Source organism: Myotis myotis, unplaced genomic scaffold, assembly GCF_014108235.1.
Source record: "Myotis myotis isolate mMyoMyo1 unplaced genomic scaffold, mMyoMyo1.p scaffold_m19_p_11, whole genome shotgun sequence".
Classification (NCBI taxonomy): Eukaryota; Metazoa; Chordata; class Mammalia; order Chiroptera; family Vespertilionidae; genus Myotis; species Myotis myotis.
The window spans coordinates 51,108,134-51,122,288 of NW_023416315.1; the positions used below are offsets into that span (position 1 = coordinate 51,108,134).

Here is a 14,155-nt window from a genome sequence, read left to right on the forward strand (position 1 = left end):
CTTCTGCCCGACTGCCCTTTGATCTTTACCAACACCTTGCCTGGCACCAAGATCTCTCATCCACTAGCACAGGTCCCCTGGAGCCTGGAATCTGTGGAAGAGGGGCCACTGGTCCCTCCCAAACCTCAGCGCCAGCGAGCCTGCAGAATTCCCTGCCAACCCCAGCTTTTCCTCTCTGCGCCACTCCTCCCCTACCTAAGGCCCCCTCCACTCCTCTGACGTCACCGACTTGCTCTTTGTGGACTGGCTCTGCGCCTGGGAAGGAAAGTCTGGCCTGGGTGAGGGCCTGCAGAGGAAGTGGAGGAGAGGGATCACACACCAGAGCTTAGTAGTGACAGCCCTGGGACTGTAGACCGCCCCTGTCCAGCACTGTGCATTTGGTAGAACACCCTCTGAGACAGACTGATCGACAGCTAAGAGGAGGCAGCACCAGAATTTTTAAAACACAAAACAGGCCTTCTCCCGCCTGGGCTAGTGATCCTCCATTTTGCTGTTCAGCTGGGATTCTGGCAATGAGATAAGTGAGCAAATACGAGTAAGAAAGAGCCCCAGGGGAACTCGGGACTCCAGAAGGGAGTGTAGTAAGATCAAAACAAGGGAATAGAAAAAGCAAAGTTTTGAATGGCTTTTATGAGAATGGGGGAGGGAGTGATTCCAGCAAGCTACAGGCAGACCTTCAGAGATAATAGGAATGGTCTGTTTTTTAAGCTGAGTAGTGGTATATGAGAGTCTGTTAAATTTTAAAATTATTTTATTATTATTTTACCATCCATATCCTTCCACATGCATTACATATTCTTTTAAATACATGAATTAAACCATTTTTAAGTGAAAATCATTAAGATTGAGCTGGGAATATCTCAGACAGAATACAAAAGAGGTTGCACCCACACTAATTCTGGCTTAAGAAAAATTCAGGGACATTTTAAAACATATAAGGAAAAAGAAAAAAGGTTTCATGGAAGAAAACGGCATGAAGAAGAGATCTATCAAATTGGATGTTTCTGACATGCATCATTTTTCAAGGCCAGGGTAGCTGTTTGCTAAAGAAATCATTCTAGGTTGACCCTTACACCCACACCTTATATCCATCATTCATTCAATCCCATCTACAGACTATTCATTATCCTAGGAAATCCAAAGAACCTGACCTCAGACACTTGCCCTACTTTTGGGATTTGAAATGAAATTATAATGTAGGATATGGTACAATAAGCAAGACAGGGCCACTGCCCTCCTTCCTCTCTATATTTATGCACTTGCTTAAGGGAAATCCTATTTAAGTACCATGGGATCACTTTGTGGCAGGGGTAGGGGATCTGTGAAGCTCTCTCCCTGAGTTATAAGTTGTGCCTGGGGTACTGTCTGTTTTAGAGGTGCCTTGGGTTGCAGGAAGTTGGTAGGCCTGAAAGAGAGAATGCAGGATCCATGGAAGTAGAAGCAACGATGAAGAACTTCAGGGGAGAAGTAAAAGGGGTTTCTCCAGGCTGTGTCCATCTGAGCTTGGAGGGTAAACAGCGACACAGACATTTGGTTCAAAAGTCAAGTGTCGGCGTTACCCATAGCTGGTTAAAGAGGGAATAGAACCAACTGCAAAGCTCAAAGAACCCCCACAGAGAAAAATCAAATTTATTGGTGGGCAAATGGACAACTTGTTGGGAAGAGAAGACATTTGGGATAAGTAAGATAGGATCAGTTGGTCAATCTAATTTATATAGTAAATCAGAGTGTATTTACTTGGTTCATTGATTTTATATTACCTGTGCTATTTTTAATTGTAACAGTAATACAGAAAACAATTGAAAGGATGCAGACTTGTATAAAGGGAAAGAATACTGTTTGCCTCTCCCCTTCCTAATGTTAGTATGTTGAAATGTAGCTTCATAGACTTTCTACCTATATAAGAAACAGGGACTTAACAGGCTTATCTGTTGCTGGTACTTAAAAATGTGGACCTCAGAACTAGATTTCCTGTGTTTTGAAGGCTGGTTCCACCACCACCTGTGTTACTTAAGCAAGTAACAGATTCTCTGTAGGGCAGGTTTTTTGTTTTCTTTGTGGTTTTGCCCATATATAAATAGGGAAAGTGACAACACATACCTCATCAGGATTAAACAATTTATGTAAAGCACTTATAAGAATGCTGGGAACCTGGTTAGCACTGTCTTGTCATTACTACTACCTACAAAAATTATTAGTTCTACTACTATTATTATCTGCATCCATACCAAAATGGGTTTGTGTCCTCTATATTATGATGATTTGAAAATTTCACTTAAAATATACCTAGGACATTCTTCTAGGTAGGTACAAAATAGATGTAACTCATTCTTTGTAAGAGCTATACAATACTCTAGCATGCATATTATCATACTTGTCTCAAGTATTCTCCCTCTCAAACGTTGTCTTGCCATGTACACAGCATTGGTGTCAGACCAGGGTGGACCCCACAGCCTCACACACGGGGAAACTGGCAGAGAGAAAGGGAGCCCAGGCATACCCCACTCACCTTGGGTCAGCAGTCCAGCCCAGAACGGTAGGAGGAGGAGACCTGTCAGGAAAAACCCTCCTCTTTTCCCTAGTCCCCTACTTTTCAGATCTCCAAGCCACCTGCCTATCCCTTGTCACTTCACAGATATTTCTTCTGGGAACTAGCTCAGAGGACAATCAGAGAGACAAAAATAGCAATACCAGCAGCAACATAGTCCCAGAGAGAAGAGGTCTAAGAGTTGCTCTTCATGGAAAGTGTATGGGTGGCTGGTGGGGGCTATGCCCCAGGGTCGTATGTTGCAGCACAGTGGGCTATAGGGGCAGGATATGTGGATAAAAATGTGGTTTTGGGTTAGAGATCCTGTCTGTACCCACAGGAGTCAAAACTAGTTCCAAGAAACATTCCTTGTCACTTATCTATCTCAATTTTTAGGTCAGTTTTTTGTGAAGACAAGCATCCTTGTATATACACTTTAATAGAGCTACTCTTATATCTAAGAAAGGTTAGTAGAAGAGGGCTCACTGGTGTAAGGATAGGTACACCTTTGAAACTGATTGCCACTGTTAGATGGTTGTCAGTTTTTCAGCCCTTTCAGCAGATGTGACGTCCCCAAAGCCTTTTGGACATTAGACATTATTAGCTGCCTTTGTCTTCTTCACTTTCTTTTCTGTCTTCACCACCTCCTTTTTTGACAATATGGGCAACATACATTATATTTTCCTTTGCCTGACCAGTGAGATTGAGTATATTTTCATAGACTGACTGGCCATATAAATTCCCTCTTCCGTGAATATCTTCTCTTAGGAGGATAGGATTTCAACAGGTAGAAAGACATGGGAGAGGGAGCAGGATGAGACAGAATGGGAAGAGAATCTAAAGTGTGTGCCGCGCCAGCACGGCCAATGGTGAACCTGAGGAGGGGTGGTGAAGGACTGAAGAAAAGACAGACAAGAGAATACAGCTGGGGCTCGGTGGATCTCCCATGCCTGGATGAGGACACAGAAAGACCCAGCCTGCTTTATTTTATAGTCTGATTAAAACAAGGGTAGATTAACATGTATACAAATGTTCTTGTTTTGGCAACACTTGCTGCACCTCCCACAGCCCATTAGCTACTTAGGAAGGAATTAGGGAGGGTAACAAGGTCAGGCTTAATTATGCTAGAGGAGCTCTGCCCTCCAGGCTGGGACTTGTTTGTGGCCCTGCCACAGGTCAGCCCAAGGCTTGACCCTAGAGCCGCTCCCTACAAAAGTGAAAGCAGGGCATGTCCAGGGATGCCCTGTGTTCTGGAAGCTGTAGAGAGATTGTGGCAGGAGATACAACTGGAAAAGTAAGGAGCAGCCAGCCCTGGAAGCTTCACACCCCAGTACTGCTCAGATTTTCCCCTGTGGGCCAAGATGAGGTCTAAGGGATTCTCTTCTGAGACATAATGGTAGCTTTAGAAGAATAGAGGTAACAACAGGTAACTGGTGACAGAGAAACTGGATCAGTTTAGTGAAGGAGTGAGTTACTGAGGACCTGAACTAGGTTAGTGGCAGCATGATTGGGAATTGTGAATGAGGACATTGACAGGATATGGAGCAGGGGCAGAAGGGATACAACTGTGACTCTGTGGCTTGCTGTCCTGGTTATTTGTGAACACCAGGAGGAGCAGGGAAGAGACAAGCTCTTATTAACGAAATGTTTGCTGACTGTATCTTCTAGGTAGTTTTCTGGTCTAGAGGTTATCCTCTTTAACAACTAGGGACATCAAGCTTGGGAAATTACCAAAGAGAAGCTAGTTTGGAGGGAAAAGAATAAATGTAAGACTTCTTTACTTTTAAAGACTGATGCCAATCAGAGAGTGGCTCTTGCACGGAGGCCTTGAGTTTGTTTATCTGTTCTTCACCAGTTACATTAGGACCAGGGCATGGTACCTGTGCCAGGGGCTTTTTCAAGGGTTCATAGAAATACTTGAGAACTCAATAGAGCACTAATTAGTATTAGTATTGGCTCCAAAATTATGAAAACTATAAAAATCAGAATCAATAAATGCTTAATTCAGTGTTTGTAAAATCTAATATTAGGTTAGTTTTTTTGTTTACTTTATAAGAATTTTCTATTATGCACATATTTAGTTTACATTTAACCAAATAATTATAAGCTAGTATACATAGATATGTGCGTGTATTTCTATATGCGCATATCTACACTAATAAAAGAGAAACATGGTAATTGGCGTACGACCGCTACCCTTTTCATTGGCTAATCAGCGAGATATGCAAATTAACTGTCAGCCAAGATGGTGGCCGGCAGCCAGGCAGCTTGAAACTAACATGAGGCTTACTTGCCTCAGTGACGGAGGAAACGAACGTTCCCCGCCTGCGGCTCCTGGCCTCTGAGCCTGCAGTTTCAAACATTGTAACAAATACCGCCGGACTTCAGCCAGCAGATTCGCAACATTGTATGCAAAGGCCAGAAACCTACTTTCAGGAGCAGAGGCCTAAGAGCTGGAGCCAAGCCTCAAGCTAAAGCTGGCCCAGAATAAAAAAAAAAAAAAGGAAAAAAGGAGCGTTTGGGAGTTCAGTCACCCCCAGCCTGAAAACAGCCCTCAGCCCCTCACCCAGACTGGCCAGGCACCCCAGTGGGGACCCCCACCCTGAAGGGTGTGTGACCAGCTGCAAACAGCCATCATTCCCTCACCCAGGCTGGCCAGGCACCCCAGTGGGGACCCCCACCCTGATCCAGGACACCCTTCAGGGCAAACCAGCCAGCCCCACCCATGCACCAGGCCTCTATCCTATATAGTAAAAGGGTAATATGCCTCCCAGCACCGGGATCAGCGGAGCTGAGAGGCCTCCCGGCACCGGGATCAGCATGACAGGGGGCAGCGCCCAAACACCCTGATCGCCCTGCGGCTCTGTGTGTGACAGGGTGCGGCGCCCCAACCCCCCCGCCCCCCCAGGCCCTGCTCTGTGTGTGACGGGGTAGAGCCATAACCTCCCCATCAGCCCTGCCCTGAGTGTGAGAGTGGCGGCGCCCCAACCCCCTGATCGGCCCTGCTCTGTGGGTGATAGAGGGTGGCGCCCCAACCCACTGATCTGCCCTGCTCTGTGTGTGACAGGGGACGGTGCCCCAACTCCCCTATCGGACCTACTCTGTGAGTGACAGGGGGGAGCTCCTCAACCCCCTGATGGGCCCTGCTCTGTGCGTGACAGGAGGGAGCTCCCCAACCCCCTGATGGGCCCTACTCTGTGCATGACAGGGTACGAAGCCCCAACCCCCCTGATGGGCCCTGCTCTGTGTGTGACAGGGGGCAGTGCCCCAACCCCCAGATTGGCCCTGCTCTGTGCGTGACAGGGGGTCGCGCCGCAACCTCCCCATCGACCCTGCCTTGAGTGTGACAGGGGGTGGTGCCCCAGCCCCCCAATCAGCCCTGCTCTGAGCCCGACCAGGGGCTGCACCTAGGGATTGGGCCTGCCCTCTGCCACCTGGGAGGAGGCCTAAGCCAGCAGGTCGTTATCTCCCGAGGGGTCCCAGACTGCTAGAGGGCACAGGCCGGGCTGAGGGACCCCTCCTTCCCCCCGAGTGCACAAATTTTTGTGCACCGGGCCTCTAGTACATATATAATAATTGAATATTCATAAATATAATAAATAATTAAAAGACACTTAACCTATGCAATTTCCTTTAATCTTTAGGACAACCTTATGTGATAGATCCTATTATCCCTACTTAAAGATTTAGGAAACTAAATATGAGATGAGTTGTCTGATTTCACAGTTAGTAACAGCAAAGCTGAGATTCAGACCCACACAGCCTAACTCCAGAGCTGAACTTGTAATCCCTTGAGAATGAGTCTGTTCTCTGACAAAGGATATAGAAAAATGGTAATTGCCAAAGATAAAATCATAAGGAATACCTACCTTTTCAGAAGAGGTAAAAGAAGTAAATGGTTCTAGAGGTGGCAGATAATGTGGGCTTGGGTCATAAGGTTAGAGGTGGTGAGAGCCTCAGGGACCAAGAGAACAGTACTGCCCAGGGCCACTGAGTAGAGTGATCAGTGAGGATGACAAGCCCTGGATGTTCACAGTGTGGAAACACATCTGTACTTGGGGAACTGTTTCAATAAAGTGCATACAGTGGAGTAAGACTGTAGAGTATCCTTAGTGGGGTGCTCATGTGTAGAAGCCAAGGATTTTTGTGAGTACATATCCACAGACATACACACCTTCCTCCACCTGGACAGGTGCAAGTAAGCATCTGCCATAATTTCATAACTTGTTGCCTTCTGCTTATCTGGGACCTGGACTCTAGCCACAGAGGACTTCTGCTTTCCTCTTAGCCAGGTTGTGACTATGGCCAAAGCACTGTCTCTGAGGACCCAGACTTTTCAGACTGAAATTCTGGGTTCCCCCAGCTGGGATTAATAAGATCAGTGTGGGAGCCCAGTGGTGGGAAAGGGGCGGGAAACATGCTGCATCACTGTATTAGTTTCTGGGGACTGCTGGAACAAATTACCAAAAACTAGGTGGCTTAAACAACAGAACGATATTCTCTCATAGTTCTGGAGGCTTATGAGTTTTCAGTCCAGGTGTTGGCAAAGTTGTTCTTTCTGGAAGTTCTGAAGAAGAATCCATCCCATGCCTCTTTCTAGTTCCTGGTGTTTGCCAGCAATCTTTGGCATCCCTTGGCTAGTAAATGTTTCATTCCAGTCCCTGTGTCCTCTTCTCATAGCATTCTCCCCTGTCTATGTGTCTCTGTCCAATTTTCCTCTTCTTATGGGGACACCAGTCATTAGATTAGAGTCCCCTCAAATCCAGTATGACCTCATCTTAACTTGCTCATGTCTGCAAAGACCCTATTTCCAAACAAGGTCACATTCACAGGTTCTGGGCTTAATACCTAAACATACTGTATCTCTTTTGGGACACAGTCTTCACTTCTGTTTGTTTCCTTTGGTGATGAAAAAGCATTGAGCCCTTTTAGTTTGACCCCAAGAGTTTAAGAGGACAGAGTGCTATGGGGTCTTCTAGATTGGAGACACTGCCACCCCTGGTGAGTGCCTGAGTCATTTCACGATGTCAGTCTCATCTGGGTGATGGAAGAATTGCCCCAGCTAGCAGAGTAATGACCTGATTTGTTTGTTTGCTTATCTGTTCTTCACCAAGCTGAATCTTTGCTTTCTCTCTGCAGAAGCCCATAACCATGGCGACCCCTTCAGCTGCCTTTGAAGCCCTTATGAATGGAGTGACAAGCTGGGATGTCCCTGAAGATGCCGTCCCATGTGAACTTCTTCTTATTGGAGAGGCTTCCTTCCCAGTGATGCTGAATGACATGGGCCAGGTCCTCATTGCTGCATCCTCCTATGGCCGAGGCCGCCTGGTGGTGGTATCCCATGAAGACTACTTGGTAGAAGCCCAGCTCACTACCTTTCTCCTCAATGCAGTGGGGTGGCTTTGTTCTTCCCCTGGGGCCCCCGTAGGTGTACACCCATCCCTGGCACCTCTGGCCAAAATCCTCGAGGGCTCTGGGGTGGAGGCAAAGCTTGAACCGGAAGTGAAAGACTCCCTGGGGGTTTACTGTGTTGACGCCTACAATGAAACCATGACTGAAAAGTTGGTCAAGTTTATGAAACATGGAGGAGGTTTGCTCATTGGAGGCCAAGCCTGGGATTGGGCCAACCAAGGCGACGATGAAAGGGTTCTGTTCACTTTCCCTGGGAACCTCGTGACCAGCGTGGCAGGCATATACTTCACTGACAACAAAGGAGACACAAGTTTCTGTAAAGTGTCTAAGAAGATGCCCAAGACTCCAGTCTTAGTTAGGTGAGTACATTACCTCAGTGGGGATTGGTCCCAGGTTAAAAAACAGACACATTTTTGTGTTCAGGTTATTTCTAGACTATCAGAAGAGAATTTGGTGGATTCACCATAAGTCAACCAGATTTTAAAATATCCTTAGTCACAGTAGGGGCAGGGTCTCCAATGCAGCTGCCTCCTCAGACCAGACCACTTATCTCTTTGAGGGGAGAAATTTCTTAGTGGCCATTATGTCCCTCAGCATCTAGCTTAATAAAATATATTGCTGAATCCTAGAATTGGCATGACAGATTCAGAAAGGGTCATAGAAGAAGGTTGCATGAAACTGAAATGTGAAGAAAAGAAAATGGACAAGAGGGACCCCATAAAACAGCCTAGAGCAGTGGTCGCCAACCGGTGGTCCATAAGGTCCAAAAGATTGGCGACCGCTGGTTTAAGGAAACCTTTGGAGCAGCGGTCACCAACCGGTGGTCCGTGGACCACTGGTGGTCCATGGGGTCTAAAAGGTTGACAACCGCTGGCCTATAGAGCTGTGGCAAAGGTTTTTAAATGTCTGGCAAGATAGGATTAGGATAGCAGTGAGAAACTGAGATAGCAGAAAAGATGGCACCAGTGATATATGCTATATCTAGGAGTTCGGAGAGGATTTTATCTCTGGGGACAAAAGACCTGATGGTGGAGAATGAAGGAGGTACGTGATGTAGAGGCAGCTACACTGAAAGTCTTTGAGGGCACTGCCCAACCTGTTCTGTTCACATTGTGCTCCCATCCCTCTGACAGTGCTGAACAGAGTAGGTTGGTTGGTGGTCGATAAACTTGTATTGGACGGATGATTGAAAGAGATTAGAAGCTGGAAGTCCCAGGAGTAAAAAAGGTGTACCAGACCACGCCCTATATTGTACATTAAAACTCTCAGCAGTGGTATTTCTGACTGATAGGAACAGAGTAAGATAGGATTGGGTGAGGAGGGCACACCAGGGTTAGTAGAGAGACAGGGAATGAGTGTCCTGGCATAGAACTCCTAGAACACCCCCAGCTCCGTTCTCACATGTTCAATGAGGAGAGACACAGTTATTCAGAGAAATAGTGACTGATCAAATCAATCAAACTTCAGCTTACCAATGATCTTGATCCTAAGGAAGAGGAAGGTAAGACTTGACCATAGTTCTATTTCTTACCAGTTTAATCCCCCTTAGTTGCCTTAAAAAGATGTATTTTTCTACCAAAACCATGCCTCTTTTTTCTTTGGCTGTGCCTAAATCATCTCTCATCATCAGTGATTCTAATTTGGGGCTGGTTGGGTTGTCTGTCTGTGTATGTGTGTGTATATGCACATGTGTGTTCGTTCATGGGTAAAATCAACTTGAAGACTAACACTTGAGAAAAAAATCTGACTTAATTAGGAAAATATATAGAATCTATTGTGGAAATTATGGGTCATTATATTGGTTATTTATTAGGTAACATTACATCACACCTTTTGACTCTGGTTATACAGGTAGGTATATCATAGCATTACTCATATGGTAGATAGGTAATTTTCTGACTTGTGTATGAATTGAGGATGACAATAGTTATTTTCCTGAGTGAACTGTCTGAAATGAAGTAAGCAGAAGAAAATAAAAGGTACAGTGTGTGTGTGTGTGTGTGTGTGTGTGTGTGTGTGTGTGAGAGAGAGAGAGAGAGAGAGAGAGAGAGAGAGAGAGAGATGAAATAATGATTAAATGCATAGTTGATATTAGTAGGGAAGATGAGAAAACAATCCTCTCTCCTTTCCCCCACAATTTTCTTAATATTAGCTCTCAAGTGCCCAATGCTGAAATATAAGCATTGAGCTATCTTTCTCCCACCTGGTGTTGTGGGGAAAAAACTATATGCATTTTTCAAAACTCATTAATTGTACACCTAAGTTGAAATAATTTTACTTTATGTAAATTAAACTGCAATAAACCTTTAAATATAGGTTCTTTTAATAGAACTTTGAAAAATAAATAATCAGGATGTAATCAGATTCATGTATAAGGATATGCAATTTAGCATTATTTGTAATAGGGAAGAGTAGAATGGCTAAATAAATTACAAAATTATTAACCAACCACTAGAAATATATGTTTCCAAGAATATTTAAGGACATGGGGAAAATCTTTTGGGGAACACTATTAAATGAAATAAAGTAGGATACTAAGCTGTTGTTCAGTATGTTCCTAATTTTGCTCAAAAAAATATAGCTATGTTTAGAAAATATTACGTAAGAAAAAGGCCAAAATATCACTAATGGGTAGATCTCTCAGATCTATCTTCTACACTAATAAAAGAGAAAGATGCAAATTGACCATACCCCCGAATGCTTCCCATTGGCTAACCAGCAGGATATGCAAATTAACTGCCAATCAAGATGGCGGCCAGCAGCCAGGCAGCTGAAGTGAACAGGAGGCTTGCTTGCTCCAGTGACGGAGGAAGCCAATGTTCCCGGCCTGCGGCAGCCCAGCTCTGAGCTCCGGATGCAACAATGTTGCAATTATAGAAGCTAAACAAGCTCCAGATAGCTGCTTTCAGTAGTCAGCGGGCTCAGAGCTTAGAGCGCCAGTGATAGCAACAGAGTTTCAATTATAGAAGCTAAACAAAGCCCAGATACCCTGCTTTCAGCAGCCGAGGCCTCAAGCTGGAGCCGGCCTCAGAGCTAAAGCCGGCTCTCAGCTCCCGTGACAGCTATAGAAGGTAAATAAATCCCAGAATAAATTTAAAAAAAAGAAAAAAAGGAGAGGTTGGGAGCTTCAGTCACCCGCCAGCCTAAAAACGGCCCTCAGCCCCTCATCCAGACTGGCCGGGCACCCCAGTGGGGACCCCCACCATAAAGGGGGTGCGGGCAGCCTAAAAACAGCCATCAGCCCCTCATCCAGGCTGGCCAGGCACCCCAGTGGGGACCCCCACCCTAAAGGGGGTGCGGGCAACCTAAAAACAGCCCTCAGCCCCTCACCCCAGTGGGGACTGCCACCAGAAGCCTCAACAGCCGGTCTTGCCTTGAGGCCTGGGAACTGCCCATCAGCGGTCCAGGCTGCAAAGCAAGACCCGCCCCCAGAAGCCTCAGCAGCCGGTCTTGTCTTGCGGCCTGGGAACTGCCCATCAGCGGGTCGGTGCTGCAAGGCAAGGCCCGCTCCCAGCAGCCAGTCTTGCCTTGCGCCCTGGGAACCACAAATCAGCGGGTCCGGGCTGCAAGGCAAGGCCCGCCCCCAGCAGCAGGTCTTGCCTTGGGGCCCGGGAATGGCCCATCAGCAGGTCCAGGCTGCAAGGCAAGGCCCTCCCCCAGAAGCCCCTGCAGCGAGTCTTGCCTTGGGGCCCAGGATCCGCTCATCAGCGGGTCCAGGCTGCAAGGCAAGGCCTTCCCCCAGAAGCCCCAGCTACTTTAAAAATAGAACGATCTCTATTTGAACCAATCTGTTTAGATTCATGATTAGTAAAACACTATGGAACTAATGAAATACAGTGATAGGAATTAGGAAGTGTGACACTGATGGTTCTGGGCACGTGAAGGGTGAGGGACCAAAGGGTACACAGGGTCTTCCCTTCAGTTCTGCCAGAGAGATGAGCTCCCAGGGCCCGAGCTGCTCCATGCCCAGAGGAGGTGGGTGTGGTCAGTGGCTCTGTTACAGAACTTGCCAAGCAGAGACCTTACCCGACCCACGGGAACCTTTTTACTCCAGAAAACAGAAACAGCCAGTTCCCAATGGGCATGGGAAAACCAGTGTCCCCTCCTGTGCACTGTGTCCTGATGGGGTGACGGGGGAGGTGGGCGAGGGGAGCAGGGCAGAGTTGTTAGGCAGCTGGAGTGGGAGTGGAAATGCCATGAATGTCCACAGTCCTGGCTGTGCCCATGGCCTGGGCAGCTCCTCCAGGCACTGGCTGAGGGATTAGGGCTGATTCTCTCAGGAAGGGAATATTCCATGGGTGAAAGATTTACAGGCTCAGGGTGGGCTGTGTGTTAGTTTGGGGCAAATCCTTCAGCATTCCTGCTTCCAAGCCCTCAAAGGAATGAGGCAGAGGCACCCTTCACCCCCAAGACCCCTTCGTGGACATTTTAGCATCTACGTGATTTTTAATCCCTTCAGGGAGACTTTCTATCCTGCAGTCCCATCCCACCCCACTGTTGCTGTTTGTCTGCCAGCTGGGTCGAGCATCAAGGGGAACAGGGGTTAATACTCACTAAAAGACTACTGATCCTACCGGGAAACCAACCTATTTACTGTATTGTTGTAAATATCATACCCTTTATATCCTGTATATTGGCTTCTTTTAAATAAATTGAAATGTCATAGAAAAAAGAAGAAAAAAAGGCAAGGCAGGGCGGGACCCAGAAGACCCAGAAGCCGCCTGATATGGTAGTAACTCTATCAGTAAGCACTCTGAAAGTCAGTGGCATAAATGCACCAATTAAAGGACAGATTATGAGGGTGAATCAAAAACAAAACCCACTTTAAATATAAAGACACATATAAATTAAAAGTAAATGAATTAAGCTGCAGCCTGTTTTGCTCAGTGGATAGAGCATTAGCCCGTGGACTGAAGGGTCCCAGGTTCAATTCCAGTCAAGGGCATGTACCTCAGTTGCTGGCTTGATCCCCAGTCCCTATCAAAGCATGTGCAGGAGGCATCCAATCAATGTGTCTTTCCCTTTCCCTTCACTCTCTCTAAAATTCAATGGAAAAATATCCTTGGGTGAAGATTAACAAAAACAAAGTAAATGGATTAAGTAACATTAAAGAGATTATAAGAAAAATATATTCCAAATTCTGTTAGTTGTATAATGGTTATGTTTAAATTATTAACACCTAAGAAACTGGGTGAAGGGTACATATAATATGCTGTAGTATTTTATAGTTTTTTTAGATGTATGATATTATTTCAAATTAAAATATTAAAAAATTTAAAAATTAATAAAATATTAATTGAAATGTATCTGCATTACATGAAAAATCTCCTAATTGCTTCTAGCATAATTTATTAAATTGCGCTAAAATTTACAAGGGTTCAATTAAAAAATATCTTAATTCTAAATGATATAATAGAAAATATATAATAGTGCAGTTATAAGCACTTATCTGAAAATACAAATTTAAAGAAGTGAATTTAAAGAAGGGATTAGCCAAAGAAAATATATGCACAACCCATGGACACAGACAACAGTATGGTGATGGCCAGAGAGAAGTGGGGGGCAAGAGCTGAGTAGAGGGGGCAAAAGGGGGGAAATAGGGACATCCTATATAATAATAATAAAAGGCTAATATGCACATTGACTGAACGGCAGAGTGACCGGTTGCTATGATGCGCACTGGCCACCAGGGGGCAGATGCTCAATGCAGGAGCTGCCCCCTGGTGGTCAGTGCACTTCCATATGGGGAGTGCCACTCAGCCAGAAGCTGGCTCAGGGCTGGCCAGCGCAGTGGTGGTGCCAGGAGCCTCTCCCACCTCTGTGGCAGCACTAAGAATGTCCAACTAACGGTTTAGACCTGATCCCTTGGGGGCCTAAGCCTTTAGTCGGACATCCCCAAGGGCTCCCTGGCTGCTAGAAGGATGTCTGACTGTAAGCTTAGGCCTGATCCCCCAGGGAGTGGGCCTAAGTCAACAGGTGGACATCCCCCAAGGGGTCCTGGACTGTGAATAGGCACAGGCTGGGCTGAGGGACCCCCCCCCCCTGCCCCGAGTGCACAAATTTTTGTGCACCAGGCCTCTAGTCCTATATAATAATAGAGAAACATGTAAATTAACCATCCCTCCGCTACACTCACCAGCCAATCAGGAGTGAGTATGCAGATTAACCCAACAAAGATGGCATATTAATTTGCATACACAGGCACCAGGCACGGAG

General features: G+C 46.0%; 1 protein-coding gene across 5 annotated transcripts in view; it reads left to right on the top strand.

Moving 5' to 3' along the window:
- Positions 1–14,155, top strand: part of TCAF1 (TRPM8 channel associated factor 1) — a 57,195-nt gene that overhangs the window by 13,904 nt on the left and 29,136 nt on the right. For all 5 annotated transcript variants that reach the window (XM_036328454.1, XM_036328451.1, XM_036328455.1 and 2 more), the window contains exon 2: positions 7,667–8,298. In XM_036328454.1, coding sequence (XP_036184347.1) covers positions 7,679–8,298 — 620 coding nt within the window. In that variant the 5' untranslated portion in view covers positions 7,667–7,678. The remainder of the gene's footprint in view (positions 1–7,666; positions 8,299–14,155) is intronic.